This window comes from Pterocles gutturalis, unplaced genomic scaffold (assembly GCF_000699245.1).
Source record: "Pterocles gutturalis isolate BGI_N339 unplaced genomic scaffold, ASM69924v1 scaffold10350, whole genome shotgun sequence".
Classification (NCBI taxonomy): Eukaryota; Metazoa; Chordata; class Aves; order Pterocliformes; family Pteroclidae; genus Pterocles; species Pterocles gutturalis.
In genome coordinates this window covers 1-24,482 of record NW_010143465.1, presented here as the reverse complement: position 1 = coordinate 24,482, position 24,482 = coordinate 1, and the positions used below count along the sequence as shown (strand labels likewise).

The following is a 24,482-nucleotide window of genomic DNA, read 5'->3' as shown; positions in this document are numbered from 1 at the left end:
AAAGAGTCCCAGAACTGGGTAAAGACAGTCTCAGAACTGAGTGCCTGAACTTAAACCCTCTAAAATTCATACCTAAATTATGGCCATGATTTGCAGGGTGTTCAGCTCTCCCCAAGGCCAGAGATGTCTGTATCACCTGCTGGTGTTGAGAACTGCTTAGAACAGAACCACCCACTTAGGAGCCAAAGTGTGGGTTTTGGTGCCTGATTGTAACTCCCAGGTGATCTCTGGACTGAGAGATTTGCCCTAGGTCTGTGGTATGGCAGGGAAAGGTTTCCTGCACGTTTTCTACAGTGTCCTGTTGGTCAGGGACGCAGAGGAAAGGTGAGAAGACACCATGGCCCTGCTATTTCTGGAGTTACGTGCCACCACTTTCGCCAAAGACATTTTCCTTCATAGCTTCCCAGGTGAAATGAAAAGATGATGAGATGACACTCCAGTGTCACACAGAGTTGATAACTGTTCCCCATCCTTCCCCTCTGTCCTCAGCTGCCCTCTACCAAGCAACATGGAGATGAGCCATTTAACCCCTCCTCCTCTTTCCTTTTCTGCAGGTGGTCTCTCTGGGCCTGTATTTTGGGGATCAGGCTTATCTCCGCAGCAGCTGGAACGTCTTGGATGGCTTCTTGGTCTTCGTGTCTCTCATTGACATTGTGGTCTCTGTGGCTTCTGCTGGTGGTGCCAAAATCTTGGGGGTGCTGCGGGTCCTCCGGCTGCTGCGCACCTTACGTCCCCTCCGGTCAGAGCCCCACTGAGCCCAGCTCAGCCCCCTCTTCCCACCATGCTCCCCCCCACCCAGAAAGGGTCCCAGAGTCACATCCTGCTATGCCAGGCAAAGTGTGGTCTTTGAGAAGCCATGAGCCACAGGGAGGTTCCCCTTAGCCATACAGCTCGGGCACTGGAGGTGCCTCATCAGACAACCAGCCTGTGGGAGAGAAGAGGCTTTTAGGCTGCAGGAAAGTGATCCCCACTGACGGGTCACTGCACAGGGAGAGCAGCGATCTGTTGCAGCTCAAAATGTTTAGCTTAGGCCAAACATTCCTGCCCTGTCCCTCTGTCACCCCTCCCCTTCCTTCCCTTCCAGAGTCATCAGCCGAGCCCCTGGCCTGAAGCTCGTGGTGGAGACACTCATTTCTTCCCTCAAGCCCATAGGAAACATTGTCCTCATCTGCTGTGCTTTCTTCATCATCTTTGGCATCCTGGGTGTGCAGGTAGGATTGTTACTGCCTATCAAACAGCTCCTGTGCCCCCACCCCTACCATGGGCATCAAACAGCCCCCATGGCCCAGCCCCTACCATGGGCACCTGTGCCTCCAGATACAGGCACAGGGAAACGAGCAGAGCAGGAGGGACAGGCAAGCCAGGAAACTTTCTGCATCTGCCCTCCTCCGTGAGCTGTCTTCCACCATAATATCACTGCAGCCTTTGGCAAAGACTTCAGCAAGTGCGGGCGTTGCTGGATGTGTGAGACAGAAGTTAACCGTCATGCCTGGCAGGAATTGTATCAGAGTTTGGGTCAGCGCTACAGGGAGAGCCCAGTGCTGGCATAGCACAGGACTCGCTGGGCATGTCCATGCCATGCCACAAGAGCAAGCAGCTCACTGCCTGCTTGCACAAACCCTGCCTCCAGCCAGCTCTGTTTCTCCCCCTTGTTCTGAGCCCTAAATCCACCCACAACCTCATTTTTTTTTCTTCTTAATTTAATCCTCTTTATTTTCGGCTGTTGCATTGCAGAGGAGTGAGGGCGTGGGCGTTACTTCCATCTCAGGGAATGCGCTATACTTAGTCTGTTCTGATGCATCTGTACAAATGCACAATCCAGTACCTTCCATATGGGGAAAGGAGCCCTGGGCAGCAGAGCCACAGCAGTGCAGTGCAGCTTTGTGAAAAAAAAAGTGTCTGAGAAGCAGGGGATGCTTTTTCTGGTTCTTTACCCTCAGATGAGATCTTCTTTTGCCATTAGTTCTCTCAGTAACTGGGAAGCAGGGAGGGGAGATTACTCTTGGGGACTGAAGAGAATTTTTTTTTTGGGGGGGGCCCGAGGCTCTAATTGCACCCAGAAGGGCTGCTTTAAAGGCTGTCAGATGGTGAGGGCTTAAGTCACTGTTGGCGTGGGGCAATGGAGGAGGCTGAAAAGCCAGGTGTGGGTTTATAAGAGCAGGCCTGTTTACTTAGCAATGTTTGAGCGTGTGCTCTGTGTCACATTGGTGGTCCTCCCTAGTTGTTGTGCTCCACCTGGCTTGCAGCCCTGCAGCCCACCCACCATTCTCAGGAGCTTCTACACATCCCAGGGAGCGTGGGGAACCCTGTGGTGAAAGGGGCTGATGGGATCACTCCCCTCCTGCAGCTCTTCAAGGGCAAGTTCTACCACTGCCTGGGAGTCGACATCAGGAACATCACCAACCGGTCTGACTGCGTGGCCGCCAACTACAAATGGGTGCACCACAAGTATAACTTTGACAACCTGGGACAGGTGAGTGTGCCCACAGCCCCTGTCTCTGATGGGAACCCAGCACAGGGTTTGTCTTTTACATGTGCCCTTCCCTGGGACACAGATGAAGTGCCTGGAAAGCCTGATCCGTGGGCCAGGAGGAGTGGTTATTTGGCATGGGTATCCTTGCAGAAGCCTCGTCACTAGTGTGGGTTGGTCTCAGGGTGATGCTTACAGGTTGTGGGAGAAAGAAAAGTGGTGGCAGTGGAGAGCTTGATTTTCTTATTCCTCCTGCTGAGAAGCAGATGCTCTTCACAGCCTCTCTCCTCTGATGGGTCTGGCTGCACATGGCTTCCTGTCTGCCCCCCCCCCCGCCCTCCTCCACGGGGGAATGAGCAGGTTTTTGATGTGTGCAGAGACACAGGCAGGAAGAGTATTTCAATATTGTGTGTGGTAGAGCGTAAACCCATGATTTTTTTTTTTTCCCCAGCCTGACAGATGCACCTGCTCCACATCTGCTTTGCTTTGTATGTTGCAGGCTCTGATGTCACTCTTTGTTCTGGCTTCCAAGGATGGCTGGGTCAATATTATGTATAATGGACTAGATGCTGTGGCTGTTGACCAGCAGGTATGAAGACTTCCTTGTGAAAGAACATTCAAATGGAGACATTCGAAGCCTGCCTGGATGCGTTCCTGTGTGATCTGATCTAGGTGTTCCTGCTCCGGCAGGGGGATTGGACTAGATGATCTTTCGAGGTCCCTTCCAATCTCTAACATTCAGTGATTCTGTGAACCTTTTCACTTTCCTTGGTCTAAGTAAGACAGAAGCATGCTTTAACATCCTGCTTCAGACACCTCTCTCACACCAAGAGTCCCTTCCAGGGCCCTTCTGAATCCTTTGCCAAGGGGTCAGGGTCATGCCTGGTCCATGCAGGGAGGTGCAGCTGTGTCTGTCTGTAGTAATTCTCACCCTCTGCTCAGTTTAGATCTCACAGCAGGCCTTTATTTATTTGTAATGATGGAGCAACAGGCCCACAGTTGGTTATTTGAAGACCCTGTAAAGCAGAGACTTTTGGGCTGCTGCCCACTGCATCCCTATTCTTCTACTGCTAAGTCAATGACCTTGATAGTGTCTGGTTTAGGCACCTGCCATGGGATGCAGTAGCATAGGCCTGAAACTCAGCGATGATGCTCCATTTACCTCTGAACCTCTGCACAAGGTGCACCCGTGTTGGCTTTTGTAGGCTTTTTGTCAGGAGACCCAGTTAAAGACAGGGCCTCCTTTCTCTCCGAGCCTGAATGACATTTCAGTTCTGGTCTTGCCGTTTTGGTGGCATGTGACTGAGGTCTCTGCTTGCCCTCAAGCCAAAGGTGTTCCTGGTGCCTGGACCACCTATTTCACCACATCCTGGGGTTGTACCCAGCCTACATCTGGGGTTGTGCCTGAACTGTGGGTGGGTATGTACAGGCAGGCCCTTGCCCTTGGTCCCACCAGCTCTATCAATGCAAGCTACATTTTCACCAGCTGATGACGAAATCCAGTCAGCCAATCACAAACTGCCTTGTCTGTAGCCCCAGCTCTTCCCAGCTCTTTCCAGCTCACTCCCCTGATTTTCATAACCCCTACCTACCTCCCCAGCAGCCAATCACCATGGCAGGTCCCACTCCCATCATTTCCATACCACTGCCCATCCAACTAGGCTCTGTTCTCTCCCCTTACCTAGCCAGTGACCAACAACAACCCCTGGATGCTCCTTTACTTCATCTCCTTCCTCCTCATCGTTAGCTTCTTTGTGCTCAACATGTTCGTGGGAGTGGTGGTGGAGAACTTCCACAAGTGCCGGCAGCACCAGGAGGCAGAGGAGGCACGCCGGCGGGAGGAGAAGCGCTTGCGCCGGCTGGAGAAGAAGCGAAGGAGTAAGGCACAGCCTAAGTGTTTGGTCGGTTCGTAGGCCAAGGTTTTCTGAGAAAAACCTTCTCCTTTTCTTTTGCTTTACCAACGGACCGATCTCCAAAATGCATTGCTTGTGGCCGTGCTCTCAGCCTTCCTCCCTGTGCCACTGCCATATTGCTATGCACCTCACTGGAGCGGTCTGGGGAAGAGGGGTGGCTGACGAGGTCTGCTGGGACTCTGGGGAAGCTGCTGGGGTTTTAACGACCTGCCCTTTGAGAGATAACATGTACCAAAAATACCCCCGTGCACCTGCTGCTGTGCACTGTTGACACAGGATGCGCAGGCATTGGTACACTTCCTGGGCTTCCTGCAACCCAGCTGGTGTTTGGGGGAAGACCTGGACAGACCATCCTTTGTGTTTAAACCCAAATTTAAAGAAGAGGGAGGGGAAAAAAAAAGAGTAAAACCCTTTGTGTTTTGTTCCTGGCTCTTTCCATCAATGCTGCAGTGTCACTCCTGGGGGACCCAGACCCTCTGGGGTGAAGCAAGCCCTTTTCCTGGTGTTTTTGTCCTCTTCTGTATTACTTTGAGACAGAAATTGCAAAAGCATACTTGCCCCTGGAAATCATCCCTACTACCCCAGACTGATGGTTTTCTTCCATTCACAGCCTGTGGGCATGCTTTCCCTTCATCTGCTCCAGTTTTTCCCTCTCTCATGTGACAACCTGGGGCCTCTCCTGGAACCATATGCTCCCTTTTATTATTTGTGATCTTAATATGTTGAGGCATGAAATGCTGATTTAGCACCATTCCCACAAACATGGATTAACAGATTTTCTATCTAGCATTCTTTTTCTTGTATTTTTTCCTACCTATTTTTTTCCCCACTTCTACTTTCCTGTTTTTTTTTTCGCATTTTCCCCTCCTTCCTATGTCCCCTATCTTTTACCTATCCTTTTCTGTTCTTTATCTCTCCTGCCATCACTCCCTTTTCTTTCAACACCTATCACCACTTTTATGCCTGCTCCCTCAGTGTTTCTTACACATTTCTCTCTTTCTTCCAATTTCTTCCTAACTCTGCCCATCTCCCTCTTTCCACTGAAGAGGCGCAGCGTTTGCCGTACTATGCTACCTATTGTCCCATACGCCTCCTTATTCATTCGGTCTGCACCAGCCACTATCTGGACATCTTCATCACTTTCATCATCTGCCTCAACGTCGTCACTATGTCCTTGGAGCACTACAACCAACCTGTGGTGAGTGATATCATGGAGATAAGCCCTGCCTCTAGTCATTATGTTATTTTACTACAGTTCTCTGATAACCACTGCCCACCACAATAGGTAGGAGACTTGAGTGTCTCTAAAAAATACTGTTAAAGTGTTGCAAGAGTTAATGTAGTGGGCAAAGTTATATGAAGAATTTCATATATATCCAGAAAAGAAGCCCCTACTCTGACACGTTATCCATGAAAATCAATAGAGATAAGGTATCTAAGCAAGATTCGGGCCCCTAGAAAGCATGGCACAATTAAATCTTTGTGCTTTATATTATTAAGTGGGTATGTGGGTCACCCAAATTTAGCTGCCTGGTCTGCTTTGTATATTCCCTTGGATCCTAATAGGAGGAGTGGTGGAAACAGCAATGTCCTGGGAGCTTCAGGCTTTATGTGAGATTTCCAAATGTCAGTTCTCTTGCCATGAGGCCTGAGCTGAGAGGACTAGAGTGGCTGGTTGTGTGTCATGGGATGGAATGTCTTTACCAAGCCACCTTTTTTGCATAAGAGAAGCAGGGACAAAGCACTGAGCAGAGCCTCTCTCTGTTGCAGGGGCTTTGCTCCCAGAAAAGGACCTTGAGGGCCAAATAAGTTTTATACTTTGGTTAGGGAAGACCAGGTACCTCTCAGTGTTCCTGGCAAAGCTCTGGATGCCTCTGATGGAAGAAATGTATGCTGAATATATCAAAGGAGCTTTCTGCCTCCGTATGTAGACAAAGCATTCATCATTACGTCTGCCTGGTGGCATTTCAGTTTTCTCTTCAGGAGACCCTTGGTTGACGTGACAGCTCTGGTGCCTGAGCAAATGCTGTCCAAGGTAGCTCAGGCTGTGGTCAGGAACTGAATCTGTCAGTCATTTGATTCCACTGACAGGCTTCTCTGTTTCTTGCCCAACTGCCCAGCTTTTATCTTGCCCTTGCTGGTGCTGAGTTTTACTCTGCAGGAACTCTCAACCTTTAGCTGTTGTCATCCTCATGTCAGGCCTTTGTTCCTGAAAAAGTTACTTCTCTTCCTTACTTCTTAGCTCCTTCCCCTGGAACGCAGGTCCAGCCATGCCGGCCTGCTGTCAGGCTCTGCTAAAGTGTTTCAGACCCTTCCAGTATGAAGTGCCACCAAATGCTGCCCACTGCTCACACTGGTCTTAAGTGGTGGAGAAGGGGCAGCACATAAAAGAAGCAGAAACCCAGCAGCTAAGAGATGTGACATATGCCTGCCCCAGACCAAGGCACAGAGGGGTTTCCTCCCATCAGAGATGACATGTATCCACAACTGGAGTAACCTTCATGCCACACTCCTGGTTGATAGCTATGCCAGTGCCATTAACATGGTGGCATCCAGGTGGCATAGGCTACTGGCAGAAGAGGAGCCTGCTGGTACCTCTGGCCAAGGACGTCAAGGGTAACAAGAAGAACTTCTATAGGTATGTCAGTGATGAAAGGAGGACTAGGGAAAAAGTGGGCCCCCTCCAGAAGGAAGTGGGAGACCTGGCTATCCTGGATATTGAGAAGGCTGAGGTACTTAATGACTCCTTTATCTCAGTCTTCACTGGTAAGAGCTCAAACCACACTGCCCAAGTTGCAGAAGGCAAAGTCAGTGACTGGGAGAAGGAAGAACCACCAGCTCTAGGAGAATATCAGGTTTGAGACCATCTAAAGAGCTGGAACATGCACAAGTCCATGGGACCTGAAGAGATGCATCCGCAGGGCCTGAGGGAACTGACAGATGAAGTTGCCAAGCCACTATGCATCATATTTGAGAAGTTGTGGCATTCTGGTGAAGTTCCCGCTGACTGGAAAAGGGGAAATATAACCCTCATTTTTGAAAAAGGAAATAAGGAAGACCTGGGAAACCACAGGCTGGTCAGTCTCACCTCTGTGCCTGGCAAGATCATGGAGCAAATCCTCCTGGAATCTATGCTAAGGCACATGGAAAACAAGGAGGTGTTTGGTGACAACCAACATGGCTTTACTAAGGGAAAATTGTGCCTGACAAATTTGGTGGCCTTCTACGATGGGGCCACAGTGCTGGTGGATAAGAGAAGGGCAACTGACATCATCTACCTGGAATTGTGCAAAACCTTTGACACAGTCCCACATGTCTCAAAGTTGGAGAGACATCGATTTGATGGAAGGAGCACTTGCTGGATAAGGAAATGGCTAGATGGTCGCATTCAAAGAGACTCAATGGCTCAATGTCCAAGCGGTGACGAGTGGTGTTCCGCAGGGGTTGATATTGGGACTGGTGTCGTTCAACATTTTTGTTGGTGACACGTACAGTTGGATCGAGTGCACCCTCAACAAGTTTGTTGATGACACCAAGCTGTGTGGTGCAGTTGACACACTGGAGGGAAGGGATGCCATCCAGAGGGACCTTGACAGGCTTGAGAGGTGGGCCAATGCCAACCTCATGAAGTTCAACAAGGCCAAGTGCAAGGTCTTGCACATGGGTTGGGGCAATCCCAAGCACAAATACAGGCTGGGTGGAGAATAGCTTGAGAGCAGCCCTGAGGAAAAAGACTTGGGGGTGTTGGTTGACAAAAAGCTCGACATGAGTCAGCAATGTGCGCTTGCAGCCCAGAAAGCCAACCATAAGAAGCATTAGCAGCAGGTCGAAGGAGGTGATTCTCCCCCTCTACTCTGCTCTCGTAAGACCCCACCTGGAGTACTGTGTTCAGATGTGGGGCCCCCAACATAAAAAAGACCTGGACCTGTTGGAGAGAGTCCGGAGGAGAGCCGTGAAATTGGTCAGAGGGCTGGAGCACCTCCCATATGAGGACAGCCTGAGACAGTTGGGGTTGTTCAGCCTGGAGAAAAAAAGGCTCCAGGGAGACCTAATAGAAACCTTCCAGTGCCTAAAGGGGGCCTACAGGAGTGATGGGGAAACACTCTTTATCAAGGAGTGTAGTGATGGCACAAGGGGTAATGATTATTAGCTGAAAAGAGGGTAGATTTAGATTAGATATTAGTAAGAATTTTTTCCCTGTGAGGGTGGTGAGATACTGGAAACAGGTTGCCCAGGGAAGTTGTGGATGTCCCATCCCTGGAGGTGTTCAAGGCCAGACTGGATGAGGCTTTGAGCAACCTGGTCTAGTGGAAAGTGTCCCTGCCTGTGGCAGAGGGGTTGGAACTAGTCGATCTTTAAGTCCTTTCCAGCCCTAACCATTCGATGATTCTACTTGGTGGATTCTTCTTGCAATAGCCTCCTCGCCCCCGTTGTGCTGAGCAGTACAGGAGAAAGGAGCAATAACCGATCCTGAGAACAGCGTGGGGCAGAGGGGCCAGCTGGTGATTGCCCTTAGTAGAAAGCCTCCACATTCAAGTAGGTAGGAGACATAGGGCAGCTTCCCCACCTCCCATGGAATTCCTGGCACTCAGAAGAGTTCTCCCACTTGTTATGTGCTTGATGTTGCTTTTTCCTCAATTCTTTACCCTCTCTTTCTGCTGGTAGTCCCTGGAGACCGCCCTCAAGTACTGCAACTACCTGTTCACCACTGTCTTTGTGTTTGAGGCAGTCCTCAAGCTGGTGGCATTTGGTCTGCGGCGATTCTTCAAAGACAGGTGAGCTGAGGGTTATGTCAACTGTGGCTGTGGGAAAACTGGGTTTAGGGTGGAGTTTTTGAGGATGGATCCCTATCTGGAGCGTGAGGTGGTAGCAGAGTGCCCTTACTGCCTCCCAGTTCCGCACAGCATGGACCTAGCCTCTGCCTGTGTGAGCTGCAATACCTAGGCAATAGTAAGAGTTGTCCAAAAATTGCCTCTTGGTTAGCATCTGCTGGTTAGGCTAGAAAACAAAGGAGGTGGGGTTAGAGAGAACCATTTATTTCCTGTCTTTGAGGCAAACTGGGAGCATGCTGAAGTAGAATGTGTGTAACAAAGCTGATTTGAGGTAGTAAGGCCATAAAAAGCTGAGCCCATTAGTCAAAGTATAGCACCATAGTAACACAGCTCCATGCTTGAAGATCAGGCTGCCTTGCCTCTGGCTGCTCAGGGTGTGCGCAAAATTAATCTGTTTGTCTGCGAAAGCCCATATAGGCTGACTCAGGGCGGCGCCTCGAACTCATATAGGAAGAGATGTTTAGGTTGAAGTGGAGACAATTCACTTTCTTTATCAGGGAAATGGTAAAACTCCATCTTCCTTTATAATTTTCAATTTTTCTTCTTAAGGTGGAACCAGCTAGATCTGGCCATTGTGCTGCTGTCTGTCATGGGCATCACATTGGAAGAGATTGAAATTAATGCTGCTCTCCCAATTAATCCCACTATCATCCGGATCATGAGGGTGCTGCGTATTGCCCGGGGTGAGAGAGACACTGGCCAGTGACAGGGGTGTGGGTGGCCATTGGGTGGGACTTGGTGCCATGACTCATTGTGCAGTGGCTGTAGAGTCATGGGCTTGCCCTGTCCCTAGCTCTGGGAGGGAAGCAGAGGATGTGATGAGGAACAGCCTAGAGCCTAAGGCTGTCTGGCTTCCTTTAGCTACACATTTACCTGCAGTGGTTTTAACAGGAGGTGAAGGACCAGGAGAGTGAGCAGATCATGTGAGAGCTGACCTTTCCCTGCTATTCTTTTATGGGGCAAATATGGGAGTGGTGTTTGGAGAAGGGGCCACAAAACAGTTTGAAGTTTGCATGGAGAGGGTTCTGAATCTTCCTGGTGGTGGCCAAGATGTGCTAAGCTGCCTTAACAGATGGTGACTGGAGGAAGAGAAAGTGACGGAATGAGAATTCAGAGCAGAGGGAGAATTGTGATACATACTGCTGGAAGAAAGAGGGCTCTTGGCTGGAGTGTCTGGGTGAAGCAGAAGAAGCCCAATAGGCATGGGTGGCAGAAACAGAGTACTTACTAAGAAGGAGATAGGCTGGAGGAGAAAGAACCGCTGGGGTTGTACAGTCAAAAGAAATGGGAAAAGGGAGAAGGGGGCCGAGGAGGACAATCCATTTTTTCTAGGGCAAGGGGAGACAGGACATCTGTCTTGTGCTACTGCCATTAGTAAGTTACACAAAGGATGGACCTTCTGAGATCATTCTGAGTGACACTTCTCTTGTGCTTGTTGTGGCAGTCCTGAAGCTACTGAAGATGGCCACAGGAATGCGAGCACTGCTGGATACAGTTGTTCAAGCCCTGCCACAGGTAAAAAAGACCACCTCCCCCAAAGACTCTCCTTTTCTGCAACCTGTTTCCAAAGGGTTAATTCTTGTGGCATCTCAGAGGTGGTGCCTACTGTGTTGTGCAGGCAACTGCCTCAAGGTGATGTCCAAGTTTTCATGTCATTCATGGGGGTACAGCTTATCTCACATCTCTGTTCTCCAGTGGGTGAATGAAATAAGGCTTGATTCCTGGATAAGGGCAGATTTCTTCCCATCACATCTAGCTAGTGTCTAACTGCTTGTGGATAGTCCCCAGCTCTTCTGTTCCCTCTCCATAAAGAAGGGAAGTGTAACTGGTAGCCATTTTAGGAGGAAAGGAGATCTTTGCATCTCTGCCTATCTCGCTCTTCTGCACATTTGCCCCCTTTTTCCGCCTCTCTTTCATTCTCATTCCTGTAATTCATTTTCTTAGCCAGTGCCTCCCCCTTCCTACTTTCTTTTTTTCCTTTCTCCTCCTGGATCTCTTTGTGTTTCTGAGCCTCTCATGTATGAGAAGCAGTGACGTTCTCTGTTGTGGCTCACACAGCCGGCAGTTAAGTGTCTACTGCAAGACAGCTAGGCAGAAGGATTTCATGAGCTGTGAGTGGCAGCTGTTCCCGAATGAGATGCTGACATGATGCTTTACACAGGCTTCAGGCCCACTGTGGGGATCCTCTGTGATGGATGAGCAGCCAGGGAGACTGGTCCCCTTCCTTTTGGATCCTCGAGAGAGAATTGTTAAGCAAGGAGTAATGGCACCAAGTGGGTCTACTGATCATACATCAGACCATTCCTCTGGCAGGCCCTGAGCAGGCAGCTATATTGCATGATATCAAAATGCATGGGCATTTGTCAGTTGATTTATCAGCTAATGTGCCAGTCTTGGTGATTGATGCAGAGCTGAGAATTAATCTGAGAACAGCATGAGCAGTTACCCAAGGAGTTTACTTCTGATGTTGGTGACAATAAATGTCAATCTGAATTAGAGGAATCTCATGGCACAAAAGCGAGGGGAAAACACTGTGATCTTTTATGTATCCTGAGCTCTGTCTGATCTCCCATGTTTTTTATTAAACAATAATAATTTGTGGTTTTGTCTAATAATAATAATTATTATATCATTCATATGTAAGATATATAATAATATCATCATCCAAGGTAGCTGGGGGCTGAGATACACTGGACAATGCAAGGAACAGGAGATTAAGGGTGTTCTTATAGCAGGCAGCTTTGGGCCAGTAATGTTTATTAATTCTGGCTCTGCTGCCCCAGGCTGGCTCAGTGCAGCTTCTTTGCACCTAATGGCTGATTTTTCTCTGGCGAGGATCTGGAATGGAGCAGGTCTCCAGATCCAGTGTCTGCATGTCTGTGGCATGTTTATTCTGCGAGCCAGATAACTGCACACAGATATTAAGAGCTGGCTGAATTAGTATCCAGAAGCCCTTGGTAAGAGGACTCTGCAGTATATTTGCAGTTAAATGGTGAGACTCAACTTCTATCCCCAAAATATAGAGAATAAATAAGAGAGGAGGAAATGTTCATATCCCTGTCATGTAGATGAAAAAACTGAGTCACCAGCCAGTGAAGTGTTTTGCACAGGATGGCAAAAAGCACAGGTGGGACCTCAGTTCAAGTCTCTGAGCCCTGCTCTGATCCTAGCCACAAACCACAAGTATATTCTTCCATACTTAATAAACTCTGGCTTTTCCATCTCCAATTCACCTACAGCTCCTTTCTAAACAAGATAGTAGGTCAGGTCTTTTGGAGGTCATTAATATCTTCCACAAAACCCTCACAAGCAGACGTCTTTAAGGTCTGCCCTCTAGGTATTCCCGGGAAGGTAATAACAAGCAGTGCTTAATCCTTCCAGCATCAAAGCCTATGATCAATGGACTTCCTGTTGACTGTCTTTTGCTTCCTTCTATAACAGGGTGTCTTCATTTAATAAAGTTATATAACTGAGGGATCAAAAATCACTCCATAGTTAAAGTTGTATAAAAATCTGCACTTAAAGCAGAGCTAAAATCACCCAGTTTCACTGTTAAAAGATTTAATTTCGTCTCTGTATTTTATACATGGGGTCTTCAGGGGACAACTGAATTATCTGCATTATTATTCTCCAAGATGTATTGGCTTTGCCAAAAGAAGCAGTTTAAAATAAGCTGTCTTTTCCCTTGCGCTTTTTCCTTCTCTTGACCTTTCTCTTTATGTTCCTACAACACAGACTCACATCAGGGATTTTGGCTTGTTAATGGCATATAAGGAGTCTCCAGTTGTCCTGTTTCAATTCCCTTCCTGTCTTTGTTATACTACAACAATTCTTAATAGTGAATAGAGCTTTAATTTTAAAGACCCCTTTGGAAATGTAGCCCTTAGCTAAGTTTTATTAACTTCTTTCTCTGTGTCTGTATCTACAGGCATTAAGAGGTGTATGTTCACAGAAATGACTATGGTGTCCAATTTAGTCATCAGAAGTAATTCCTTCCACTGAGTATTTAGGGAGTCAGGATCTGGCAGCCCAGGGGAGTGGGTGGACTGAATCATTTCTTTCTCTCCTGAATTTGGATGGCACAGCAGTTGCAGTGACTAAATTAGACTCCTGAAGTGGATGATCATAACAAAGGCCTGGTGACCACATGCATTCAGACCAGACACTGTTCAGTTTTTCAAAAACACCCATATACCAGTTAGGTCCTTTATTTTTTCCTGCCTTCTCTCGCTCCACCAATAATGCGCTAACTGTTACTGGAATTTTCTGGTATTGTTCAGCCTACCTCTTCCAAAACCCCTCCTGCTCTTCACATATAACCTGTCTGCTCCACATACTGGATTCAGAGGCAAGCAGTGATCTGGGAGAGTGAGGACTTAGGGGCAGTGTCCATGTTGCTGGTGGCATTGCTGCCTTCATGCACCATGAAGTATGCAATAGTTCAGGCTTTGACCTATTTTTAATAATATGCAAAGGAAGCTCTGCTTTCCCTCTTGACTCCTTCATAGTCTCCTCTCTTTTCCTCCTCCTTTCCACACATTTCAAAAGGGGCTCTTTACCCTTCTTCCTTCCTGCCTGCCTTCTCCCTCCACAAGCCCTGCTGTAACCTCCACATGTGGCTGGTGCTTTACCCAACCATGCTCTGCCTAGTTCACAGCAGGAGCTGGTGTACCTGTGTCCCTGTCTTTTTGGAGCACTGCTATTGCATGCTTCACGTGAGCATAGCTTCAAGGGACTTGGGCAGTTTGGTGGGGCATGTAGCACTGCAGGACTTATCCCTATGCTGTAATCCATAGCTTGTCCTTCACCCAGGCAAACTCGCTTCACCTTCTGTGCCCCTGCTCCCGTGTGCTCGTCTTCACCTGGCCCAGAAATGGCACACTTTGGTTAGCCCTGGCTAGAGCTTGTGCTGGAGTGGAGGCAACAGGGAAAATTGAAACCTTCAAGTCCAGTTGCAACTGATGCCATCACTGGTGATTTCCCAAGTGGTGAGAGATTGTTTGATTGCATTTGTACACAGGGAATTTGCTGCTATTGTCTTCAGGCTTTGAAAGACAGAAATGCTTGCCTGTACAGATGAAATAGGCTTTGGGGTAGGCTGACCATGCTGTTTGCTTTCAGGTGGGAAACCTCGGACTGCTTTTCATGCTCCTCTTTTTCATCTACGCTGCTCTAGGAGTGGAGCTCTTTGGAAAACTCGGTAAGTCTCAAGCAGATCATGCTCCAGTGTGAGCTACAGACCTGCTGGCAAGCTGAAGTTTCTCAAAATCGGTACTCATTCAATAAAGAGACTAAATTATGTGGTGGCCCTTATTCTCCCTTATGCGTAATTGATCTAGGAGGAATTTCCCTCTAAATTGTTACTGTGCTAACAGCCTAACAAAATAAAAGCAGTGTCTGGTTTCTCTTTAATTCTTAAACTTTTGCTTTTACTGCCTACCTTGATATTGCCTTCAAGATTACAGGAAAACCTCAGGGAAGGCTTATTTACATCTCTTGCCATGGAATATTGATCAAGAAGAAGGGCAGCACAACACATTGAGAGGATCCCCCTCAGCAATTGAGTTACACTGCCTGATATCCTGGGGTTGGGCCATCAGGGATTTTTCTGTATTGGTGGGCAACAGACAACTGTTGGGCAGGATGCTGAGGCCATTACCTGAGGTTTCCAGGCTGTGAGAAGCCTGAAGTCGCTTTCCCCAGTTCCTGCTGTTGATCTCAGGGCCCGCAGTATGTCCTCCGCTGATAGCTGCGATCCCCTTCCTTTCAGTATGCAATGATGAGAACCCCTGCGAGGGCATGAGCCGCCACGCCACCTTTGAGAACTTTGGGATGGCCTTCCTCACGCTCTTTCAGGTGTCCACAGGAGACAACTGGAATGGGATCATGAAGGTAACTGGGACTCAGGGGTGTGGATGTCCTTACTGTGGGAAAGGAGAAGTTGTGATATGTGCTCTGTTTAGCAGTGCTTGGGCTAGAAAAGGGAAGGAGCACAGGAGCTGAGTTGCTAGATAAGGTCCCTGCTTGGGCCAGAATCTCCCTCCCCACCATGGTAACTCAGACCTTGGGCCCCTCTACAGACATCTGTCTGAGAAAAGTGCGAATTGTCCTTGGGAGGAAGAAGACAGCTGTCCAGGCTAAGAGGGAATATCCACTGTCATAAGGCCTGTTATCAAAGCTGAATGTAGGTGTATTGGACGTGGCACCCATCTGAAGACCTACAAGGGCAATCAAAAATAAATAGTTCCTCCTTCAAAGGACGAGGAGAGAGGAAAGTTCTTTGAGCACATATGGTGCTTTTGAATCTGGATGAGAGAAGGCAGTATGAGACTGCTCCATTTTGTTCTTGCTCACATGTGTGCGGCTACAGTGGCAGCAACGTGTCATGATCTGGAAGTAATTTGATCGGTATATCTTTGGACATATTTGTTCTGAAACAGAAAGCACACGGTCAGATAGTGTCCTTGATTCTTTGAGGACCTCGTGATCCCAGAGGGTGTGGGGTGATAGAAATGTTCTTTGCATTGTCATCAGTGTTTTTTGATGGAAAGAGCAGCCGAGCTTGTATTCTTACTTTAGTCTTTCCTTCCTTCCATCACTCCCTCTCAATCCCAACTTCCCCTCAAGGATACCTTGCGTGACTGCAGCCACGATGACCGGAGCTGCCTCAGCAACCTGCAGTTCATCTCCCCACTGTACTTTGTCAGCTTTGTGCTCACAGCCCAATTTGTCCTCATCAATGTGGTGGTAGCTGTGCTCATGAAACACCTTGACGACAGCAACAAGGAGGCCCAGGAGGATGCAGAGATGGATGCGGAGATTGAGCTGGAAATTGCACATGGGCTGTGCTCCCGCAAGTCAGGCTCCCCAAGTTTAGGACAGGGAAAAGGAGCAGGAACAGGAGGAGGCAGTGGAAGAACAGATCCTGAAGGACGTCTGTGCATGAGATGTTACTCTCCAGCACAGGTGAGTACACCTTTGAACTTACTAACCAGACTGCAGCAAGTAGCTGGGGGAAGAAGCTGGGCAGCCTAGATGACAGACGGCTTAGCTGTAGCAGATAGACTCTTCTACCTCAGGGTGAGAGGTTTGCTTTCTGTGGTAGACTTTTGAATTGGTAGCATTGTTTGAGGACAAGGCTGTGACAGCAGTGGGTCTTGTTCATTGTCATCATGGTGCAGGAACTTGAGGGCCAGTAGAGGAGGGATGGAGCAGATCTGCTAAATGTGTGCTAGGAGCAAATTTGAGAGTGGAGCTCAGGAGAACAGTGCAGGGGAAATGGCAGATCAAGAGTGAGGCACTCCAGCAGAGCTGGAAGGGAGGTGTGAGCAGTGCCATGGTGTACTGACAGTGAGTGAAGACAGTCCCTCCTCTTTTTTTTTTTTTTTTTTTTTGTATTGAACTCTGGCAACTTTACACAACTTAAGGAGCAAATGCTCCCCCAGTGACCTTGTGCAGGTACCTGCAGAACAAGGTGCTGCCCCAGAGGAGTCAGGGTGGAGAACCCAGCCCCAAATTCACCTGAAACTTTGAAGCAAAAGACTCAGCATTGTTAAAATGATCTCTCCCATCCTCCCCCCTTTCTTGTCCCCTAGGAGAACTTATGGCTGGACAGTGTCTCTTTAATTATTAAGGACTCCTTCGACGGGGAGTTAATGATCATCGATAACCTATCGGGCTCCGTCTTCCATCATTACTCCTCGCCGGCCATGTGCGAGAAGTGTAACCATGACAAGCAAGAGGTAACCTGCGTACGAGGATGCGTGAGGGGATTGTCCCCCCAAGACCTGCACACCACCAACCACATGCCTGCAGGTCGTCCGATGTGTGCTCCTGGCTGTAGATTGTGTAGACAGAGAGCTTGTTGACCTGTGTTCATCATCTGTCATGAACTGCTGATACTACCTTTAGTACAGGCCTGCCCTCCTTAGCCATGGGGTAGTCTGAGGTGGTGGAAAGGTGAGATGTGCCAGGACACAGGTCAGGAGGGACTGAATGAGCTGTAGAGACATTACTATGAAGGCATCCTGGCAGCTCTTGTTGTGTTCAGTTCTGCAAGAAAAGCAGAGGTTCAAGCTCATGTTGTACGGAGGACTCAAAGGATCTCACCCCAGAGACAGCACTCAGGGGCAATTCAGTGGGAGATTTAAGCATGTGTTTTGTCTTGATTTTAAGGATGTGCTTGCTTATTCTCTGTTGAGTTCGATAAATTAAGCACATGCTTAAATGCCTTGTTGAAGAGAGTCACCATCTGTGAGCAAGGATTGGTTTGTGGTGAAAACTGGTTAATTAGTTTGAGCAAAAACTAAATAAAAATGGGCCCACTGAGAAAGTTTGAGAGTCTCTTTTCTGATGTAGAACCTGTTAGCTGACAAATGGGCTGTTGCTAAGAGCAGGATACCAAGTGGCTTAGACTTGTGCCTCTAAAGTTAGTGCAGATGCTTTGGAAAACTATTTCCTAAGCCATTAGTCTTTTCAGGCTATGAAACTTCAGGAGAAAAGTAGTCTGGGAGAAGTTAGGTGAGTAGCAGAATTAATTTTTTTTCTGAAAAAAATGTATTTAATGGCTATGATCATGGTCAGGCTTATAACAGTTGCGTGGCTCATCTGTCAGTGCATCAGTGGCAATCTTCACTATCTCCTTCCCCATAACTAACCTGATATGTTGCTATTGCTTATAAAGAAATTAGGAACTTGGGAAGAGAGTTCTCACTGGCATGCTACTCTACCCATGTTTGAAGAAAACAATGTTTTGTTTGGCTTCAGATGCCTAGTTCTGATGCTCTAATTTTTTTTCAGCCTTTCATCTCTCTGCTTTGTCTTCATGCTTCCCTTTGAAAGTATCAAAAGGCAAACATTACTGTAGTTTATTGGTATTGCAACACTTCACAAATGGATGCTGCACTAATGCAGCCAAATAACTAGTTCTCAATTAACTGTATTTTCCACTGCTTTACATAAGTCCTTATATTCAGCAGTTGGTGTTCAGCCTTCTCAGAAAATCAGGTCTGCTAAGGCATTCCAGAATGATTACCCCAAAATTAAGTCATTTGCAGCTAGTTTGCTGCATTTGAAAACCTTCCAGATCATCCTCAGTGTCCTGCCTAGGAATGAAGACAACAACAGATTTTCTTACCTTCCCAGCAAGGAAACTGGACAGCAAAATCTTCAAATGCAACCCACAGCCAAAGCAAAGAGTTTAACAGAATAATCACAACCAAGGTGTGATTCTTAGGTCATATTTTCTAGTGTTTGTTGTAGAGCCATAAATTATTTTTTAAAATTGATATTTCAATACATCTGAAAGGTGGAATTGAAAATAAATTATCTGTATCTGCAGGAATAACTTTATTGGTAAAATGTAGATACTTTATTTCTGATCATATGAATCAAAAGTACAGCTCAGGATTTTAAGTCACAATTGATCATGACCTTCTCTTCATATTTCATAGTATAAAAAACATCGAGGAAATTCCAGCAGAAAATCACTACATGGAGTCAGAGTTAGGCTTGTCCTAGCACTAACACCAGCAATGCACATAGTTATTAAATTAGAGTGTCCTCTGGTATTTCAACATATCCAGATGTTCATTGTACACACTGACAGAATCATACTGTCTCAGAAGTCATCAACAGCAAGTTATATAGGCAAAAAAGGTTTTTATCTAGTCCTGTTCAATACATATGTGTTTGAACAAAATAGTATGCTTGCTGCCTACTGAATCACCCTTAACTCTCTGCCCTTGTGACAGAAATCACATATTAGCCAAAAAAATTCACTCCCATTTCATTTGTAGTTTAATCCATCAAGATGCTGAACACAGTGGATGGACACAATGCTTAAACATATGTTCAAAGTTATTAATATATGCTAAGATTTTTGCTGCATTGAGAAGTGCTCAGCATCTGTCCCAGTTACACTACTGGCTTCTTATTTTCAAGCCAATTTGTACAATTAAGAAATTTTGTAATCATGGCTCTGTTTTTAAAGATATGTTATATTTGAAACTAGTTATTTTCTAAGGGATACGTGTGCATGTTTCAGCATCTCAGGTTGATGTCCGTGGCAGTTTTCATGGATTGTGCTCCAAGTGAACAGCCCCTTCTCCCCCACTGCAATTTTTAAAAATTTTGTTCCTCATCTTTAGTCAAATGATTTTTAAATATTCTGCAGTAAAGCAATCTATAAGAACAAAGTGTCCTTTTTTCATACCACTAACCTCTTTTCTTGTCATTGCTATCCTTTCACTCTGGGGCTGGTTGACAGTTAGACATTTGTGGATTGATGGCTGATAGTGTGTTTAGCGAGTGGCAGGAGTTTGCCAGTGAGCAGCAGTGAACCGTGTTTCTATACATGCAGTTTACCTATTCATGACTTTGTTGATTATGTTTTTGTGTAGATCCCAGGGTGGCCAGAATTTGTGAGCAAGCAGTTCAGTGAAGAACAGACTATTCTGGCTTTTGTTGTAACCCTTTTTTATGGATGGAGAAGGTAGTTGCAGTTGTTATTACATTTCACGCTCATGTCTCTACAAGCACAGCTGTAAGGTGTAACAATCACTTAGGCGAGTAATGGATGAGTACACACATTGAGTGGGATTGAACGAAGACTGTGTTTCTCTACACAAGGAGTTGCTGACTGGTAGCTGTGTAGTGTGCTTGACATAACTTTGGGTTCTCCAGTGCATCCATGTTCTGAGCAGCAGTTGTTGGTTTTGGGCTCTCTTCGTGGTTGAACGGTACCATGTTCCTGTGTCAGAATAATATCCCAAATAAGGATGTCATTTCTGCCCTTTGTTTAAATCCAGTTCTGGTTTTCCATCCTGTTTATTCAAAGTTCATAATCCTTTGGATGGAGACCTCTTCCAGTCTGTGGCATTGGCACGAGCCACTAAACTCCCAGATCGAAGGAGTCATCTCTCCAAATGTTCCACCTGCTCTTGTAGCATAAAAGCTGTACCTGCCTTTTGCAAACACAAACTCAGGGGAGGACAAGATAAATGGCCAGGAAGCAAACTGTCCTGACTGAGACAACCCAGAATACAGCTGTCAAGATTCAGGTGCTGGTGGTGGGAACTGGTGGGACTCTAGAGACCAGTGACAGAAAGCCAAGCACAGGAAGGACAGAGCAGCTGCTTAGGCTACCAGAAACAGGAGATGCTTTTCAGGCACTGTGGGAAAGAGATGTCAGGCAGAGGAGAACTGAAAGGTTTCAGGAAAGAGGATGGGAGAGGGGCACATGTGGTGTATGAAACAGGCCACAAGATGAAGCAAGGGACAAGAGCAGAGCTGAGGCTTAAGGATGAGAAAAATTCAATGGTCAGACTTGGTTTCAGAAAGCAAGAGAGCACAAGTATGGGTGGGCAGGAGGGGTGAGTTTAGGGATGGAGAGCAGGATGGGAGATGGTGTTAGCTGAGGTCTTGGGTAGGTTAGAGGTGAAGGGAGAGGGAGGACACAGGGAAGCTACAGGGAAACAGGGTTTCAGTGATGAAGGTAAGAAAATATGAAAAGCATGATACTGGCATGGATTGCAAGAGGCATGACTGTCCCTGGAATGAAAGCACCTTCATGTTTAAGCAGGGCTGTCTGTGACACCTTCAGAAAGAGGGGCCCACTCATCATCCCTCACCAAAGGAGACTGCCTTGTCACCCTGGGGGAGCCCTCTCCCTGCCTGGCTTGACTTGCAGGGCCTTGTGCCAGCCATGTCACTGGGACAGATTCTGGACTCCTTCCAATTCTGGCACTAGAGGAACCTGGACTGGTCATGGGCTGCTTGTAGATCATATGTTCAACTTTCCTTAAGAAGTGGATTCTCTTGCCCAGTCCAGGTCTAGGTAAGGCAGATGTATCCAAGGAATATGACCTAAAATTGATCTCAGGTCTACAGGCTCCCACTCATCCGCCATAGTGTGCTTGAAATATGGATGCCAGGCATGACCTGTGACAGCTCCTTTCCCTTCCTGCAGGTCCAGCTGGCTGAAATGGAAGCATTATCCCTCAACTCAGACAAGTCCTCTTCCATCCTTCTAGGAGATGAATCAGACAATCGCAGCACTTCTCAGCTGAGTCCTAAGGAGATGAAGGTGAGCCCCAGATGGTCATGGGCATGTTGCACCATGCGCTTTATTTCTGCCCCCATTCATTTGAAGTGCTCTGTGTTCATCCAAGTGTCCCTGCTGAGGAATATAAATTCTGGTCACTTTTCAAGAGCTTCTCCATAGAGACATATCGTGGAGAAGGATTTGAGAAAAAAAAGGGATCTATGTTTTTGAAAGTTCTCTTCACTACTGTCAGTAAATTCCTCTGAATGAGATTAAATTTAGGGAATTTGTGATGGAAACGTGAGCATCTCTTAGCTAGCTTGAAGGTATCTTCAGAATCACCCCTTCTTGAAGCTTTGACAAGTCTGCTCTGTCATCTGCCATTAAATTTCACAAGGCTTTGTCCTCACTTATTTTTTCCAGCACGATGGCCAGATCAGCCCTGACTCCAATGGGGTAGGCGATCTGGGGGAATGCTTGCTCCCAATATCCAGTGCAGATGGCTCTACAAACCCAGACAGTTACTTGTGTGAAATGGGGAAAACTCCTTTCAACTCAGTCCAGTCTTGGCTAAAGCATGAAAGTACCAAAGGTGAGTACAGCTCTCATCATTCTCCACTTCTACTGGAAGTGTGGGTTGGTTCAGCTCCTCTGCCTTTTTCCTGCCTCCCTGCTGCCAGGAATGGAGTGAGGTTACACTAACCAAGAATTAGCTTTTGGTTTGCTAGTCCTCAAGAATGGGATAAGAAGCAGTTCCTTCTTTTGCTGCTAGATCTTATATCCTCCTTCAGACCTGCTTATGTGAAGTATCATGAAAGACCTGATTCCTGTTCACAGTAGCATACCCATGCACGATCTGGTACAGGTTTTGGTCCTGGTGCAGAAAGTGGGACCCATGGTGTGAATGCTAGACAGTCTTCTTGGCAAGGAGTGTGTGTTACTACACTGGACTTGCAGGACCTTCAGTGTAGCAAAAGCAAAGGCACCAAATCAAATTGGAGGACTCTTCAGCTTTATTTCTTTTTTTCTCTCTGTTTTTCTCCTCATTTCTTTTGGTGTTTTGTCAGTCCCTCCCAGCCCCTTCTCTCCAGGTGCATCTTGCCCTCTGTTGCCTGTACCAGCAGAATTTTTCCACCCAGCCATCCCTGCCAGCCAGACAGGGCCTGAGAAAGTCTCGTGTCCACGCAACCTTCCTAAGATCTCTCTGCAAGGCTCATGGGCATCACTGAGATCTCCAAGTGTGAACTGTTCACTTCTTCATCAGGTGAGAACCTCCACTTCCCTCTGCTAGGAAAGCCTGATCTTCACATCAAATGCAAGCAGAGGGGGCTGAACAGAGAAGATGGCAGAGGAAGGAGAGAGGCAGCTGTGGTCATGGACTGGTTGACCTGGATCTAACCTGTTGGAGGAGCACAGTGGACTGCAGAATGCAGGAGGGTTGGGGAGGAGAGAGGGTTGTGTAGCAAAGGGAAGTTGTATAGCTCTCACCCCCTGAAATCATATATTCTTCTGCTTTGGATCAAAAAATAGTCTGACAGCTGCAGCTAACCCCCCATGAAGATGAAATCACATCACCTTTTAGCTCACCCCTGAGTCCCCTGTGCTGAGTGTGCTGCAGACACCTGCATGCATAGCAGCCGCAGTGTGAGCCAGGGAAATGGCAGCCGCACAGCCACCTCGGCCCTTCTTGGCACCGTGACTCTGGATCATGCACCTGCTTTGTTGGAACAGGCTTCTCCCCACCTACCTCCTTCGTGCTGCATCCACACACCACGTCCCTGAGCTCGCTGTTTTCCCCTACCCACTTAGCTCTTACATCCCAGAAAGGTGCTGTTTCTGAAAAGGCAGCTATTTCTCACTAATGAAAGAGAAGAACAAAAGCATTGAGGGAATATTAAGTGTCTCTAAAGAGAAGAGGAGACAGAGATTAAAGTCCAGTAGAGATCCCTGTTATTGTTCTTGGAAGATACTCGATGAACAATTCCTGTTTGAGGACTACAGGGATGCTCTATTCCAGACAAACTGAAAAATAAAAATGAAATCTCATGTTATCCAGTTCTATGTGACAGATACTGTTGGCAAAATACAAATGTGTATAAATTCACCAGGGATAAATTTAGCCTTGAGCTGAGGCCACTGAGTTGTTGCAGTGTTGAAACTTCTGATATAAGTTTAGACATGAAGAGAAAGAGCTCTGGAGTTGGCATATGACTGGGGCAAAAGTACGGAACTGTTGCAAAGGAGAAATTGGTAAGCTTCTGGTTATGTGATGCAGACTGGATTGAATAGCTATGGTTCCAGTCCTACATGCATCATTCCCAGTGTTATGTCCCCATGATGATCTCACAGTGCAGACCAATTTCCTAGCAACAACTGAAATGCAGCTTAACTAACTGAGCCCTGATACAAGGAAAATAAAGCCGTTTCCCCTTCTATCATTGCCACTTATGGTCAGAAGAAGCGTGAGGCTTCTTTTCTCTCCCCAAATATTGCTGATTTTTTTAATGAAAGGAGGTCTGTGTACAGAGCCTCAGGTCTATGTACTGGAGTCCCCTGATTTCTGGCCAGCTGATGGTTTTTATGTGTCCACAGCCTGTGTGGCAGGTTCTCAGGAAACCTTGTCTCTTCTGCCTCCTGGACCACTAGTGGGCAGGGACAGCCCAGCAGTGGGGGCTGCAGAGTTCACAGACCCAGCACCCTTCCCTTTGGTAGAGTATTTTACATGGGAGGGGGAGATTCATCGTGGAGCAGAATGAAATCAGAGGTCAAAATATTGAAGCCTTTACTCCTACTGCAAAAGGGAATCCCTTGGGCAAGCTGCATGGCTGGTGCTATGTAGCACTGCTCAGGTGGCTTACCGCTGCCCTCCCCAACAAAGAAGAGTGAGAGAGAAGCTGGAGTTTTCCCCCTTTTTCTGTAGTTGTGGTTTATTTTCACACCCCAAAGTACTCAAGGAAAAAAAAAAAAAAGCCAAAGTCTCTTGCTCCCTGCCCAACTCTTTCCTGAGAACTCTTTTTTGACACTCTTGCTTCCCAGGCTCCCGAGAGTGATACCTCGCTGGACAGCCGGAGAAGCAGCGGCAGCCTGCAGACCACACTGGAGGACAGCCTCAACCTCAGCGACTCTCCCCAGTGCACCCTGGACCTCCCAGTGGCTCTGTGCCCCATGCCAGTTGCCAGCAACCAAAGGCCCCTGGCAGCCCCCCTCTCCCCCACCTCCCGCCG

At 47.3% G+C, this 24,482-nt stretch overlaps 1 protein-coding gene across 1 annotated transcript in view; it reads left to right on the top strand.

Annotated features, from left to right (window-relative positions):
• Positions 1-24,446, top strand: part of LOC104469988 (voltage-dependent T-type calcium channel subunit alpha-1I-like) — a gene marked incomplete at both ends in the record, with an annotated part of 46,390 nt that extends 21,944 nt beyond the window's left edge. The window contains 17 exons of the mRNA XM_010084750.1: positions 555-739; positions 1,085-1,211; positions 2,348-2,473; positions 2,970-3,059; positions 4,156-4,348; positions 5,430-5,581; positions 9,049-9,158; positions 9,765-9,898; positions 10,660-10,730; positions 14,337-14,415; positions 14,986-15,107; positions 15,843-16,181; positions 16,811-16,957; positions 21,184-21,300; positions 21,682-21,850; positions 22,326-22,522; positions 24,295-24,446. Coding sequence (XP_010083052.1) covers positions 555-739; positions 1,085-1,211; positions 2,348-2,473; positions 2,970-3,059; positions 4,156-4,348; positions 5,430-5,581; positions 9,049-9,158; positions 9,765-9,898; positions 10,660-10,730; positions 14,337-14,415; positions 14,986-15,107; positions 15,843-16,181; positions 16,811-16,957; positions 21,184-21,300; positions 21,682-21,850; positions 22,326-22,522; positions 24,295-24,446 — 2,510 coding nt within the window. The remainder of the gene's footprint in view (positions 1-554; positions 740-1,084; positions 1,212-2,347; positions 2,474-2,969; positions 3,060-4,155; positions 4,349-5,429; positions 5,582-9,048; positions 9,159-9,764; positions 9,899-10,659; positions 10,731-14,336; positions 14,416-14,985; positions 15,108-15,842; positions 16,182-16,810; positions 16,958-21,183; positions 21,301-21,681; positions 21,851-22,325; positions 22,523-24,294) is intronic.
• Between the last annotated feature and the right edge of the window lie 36 nt (positions 24,447-24,482).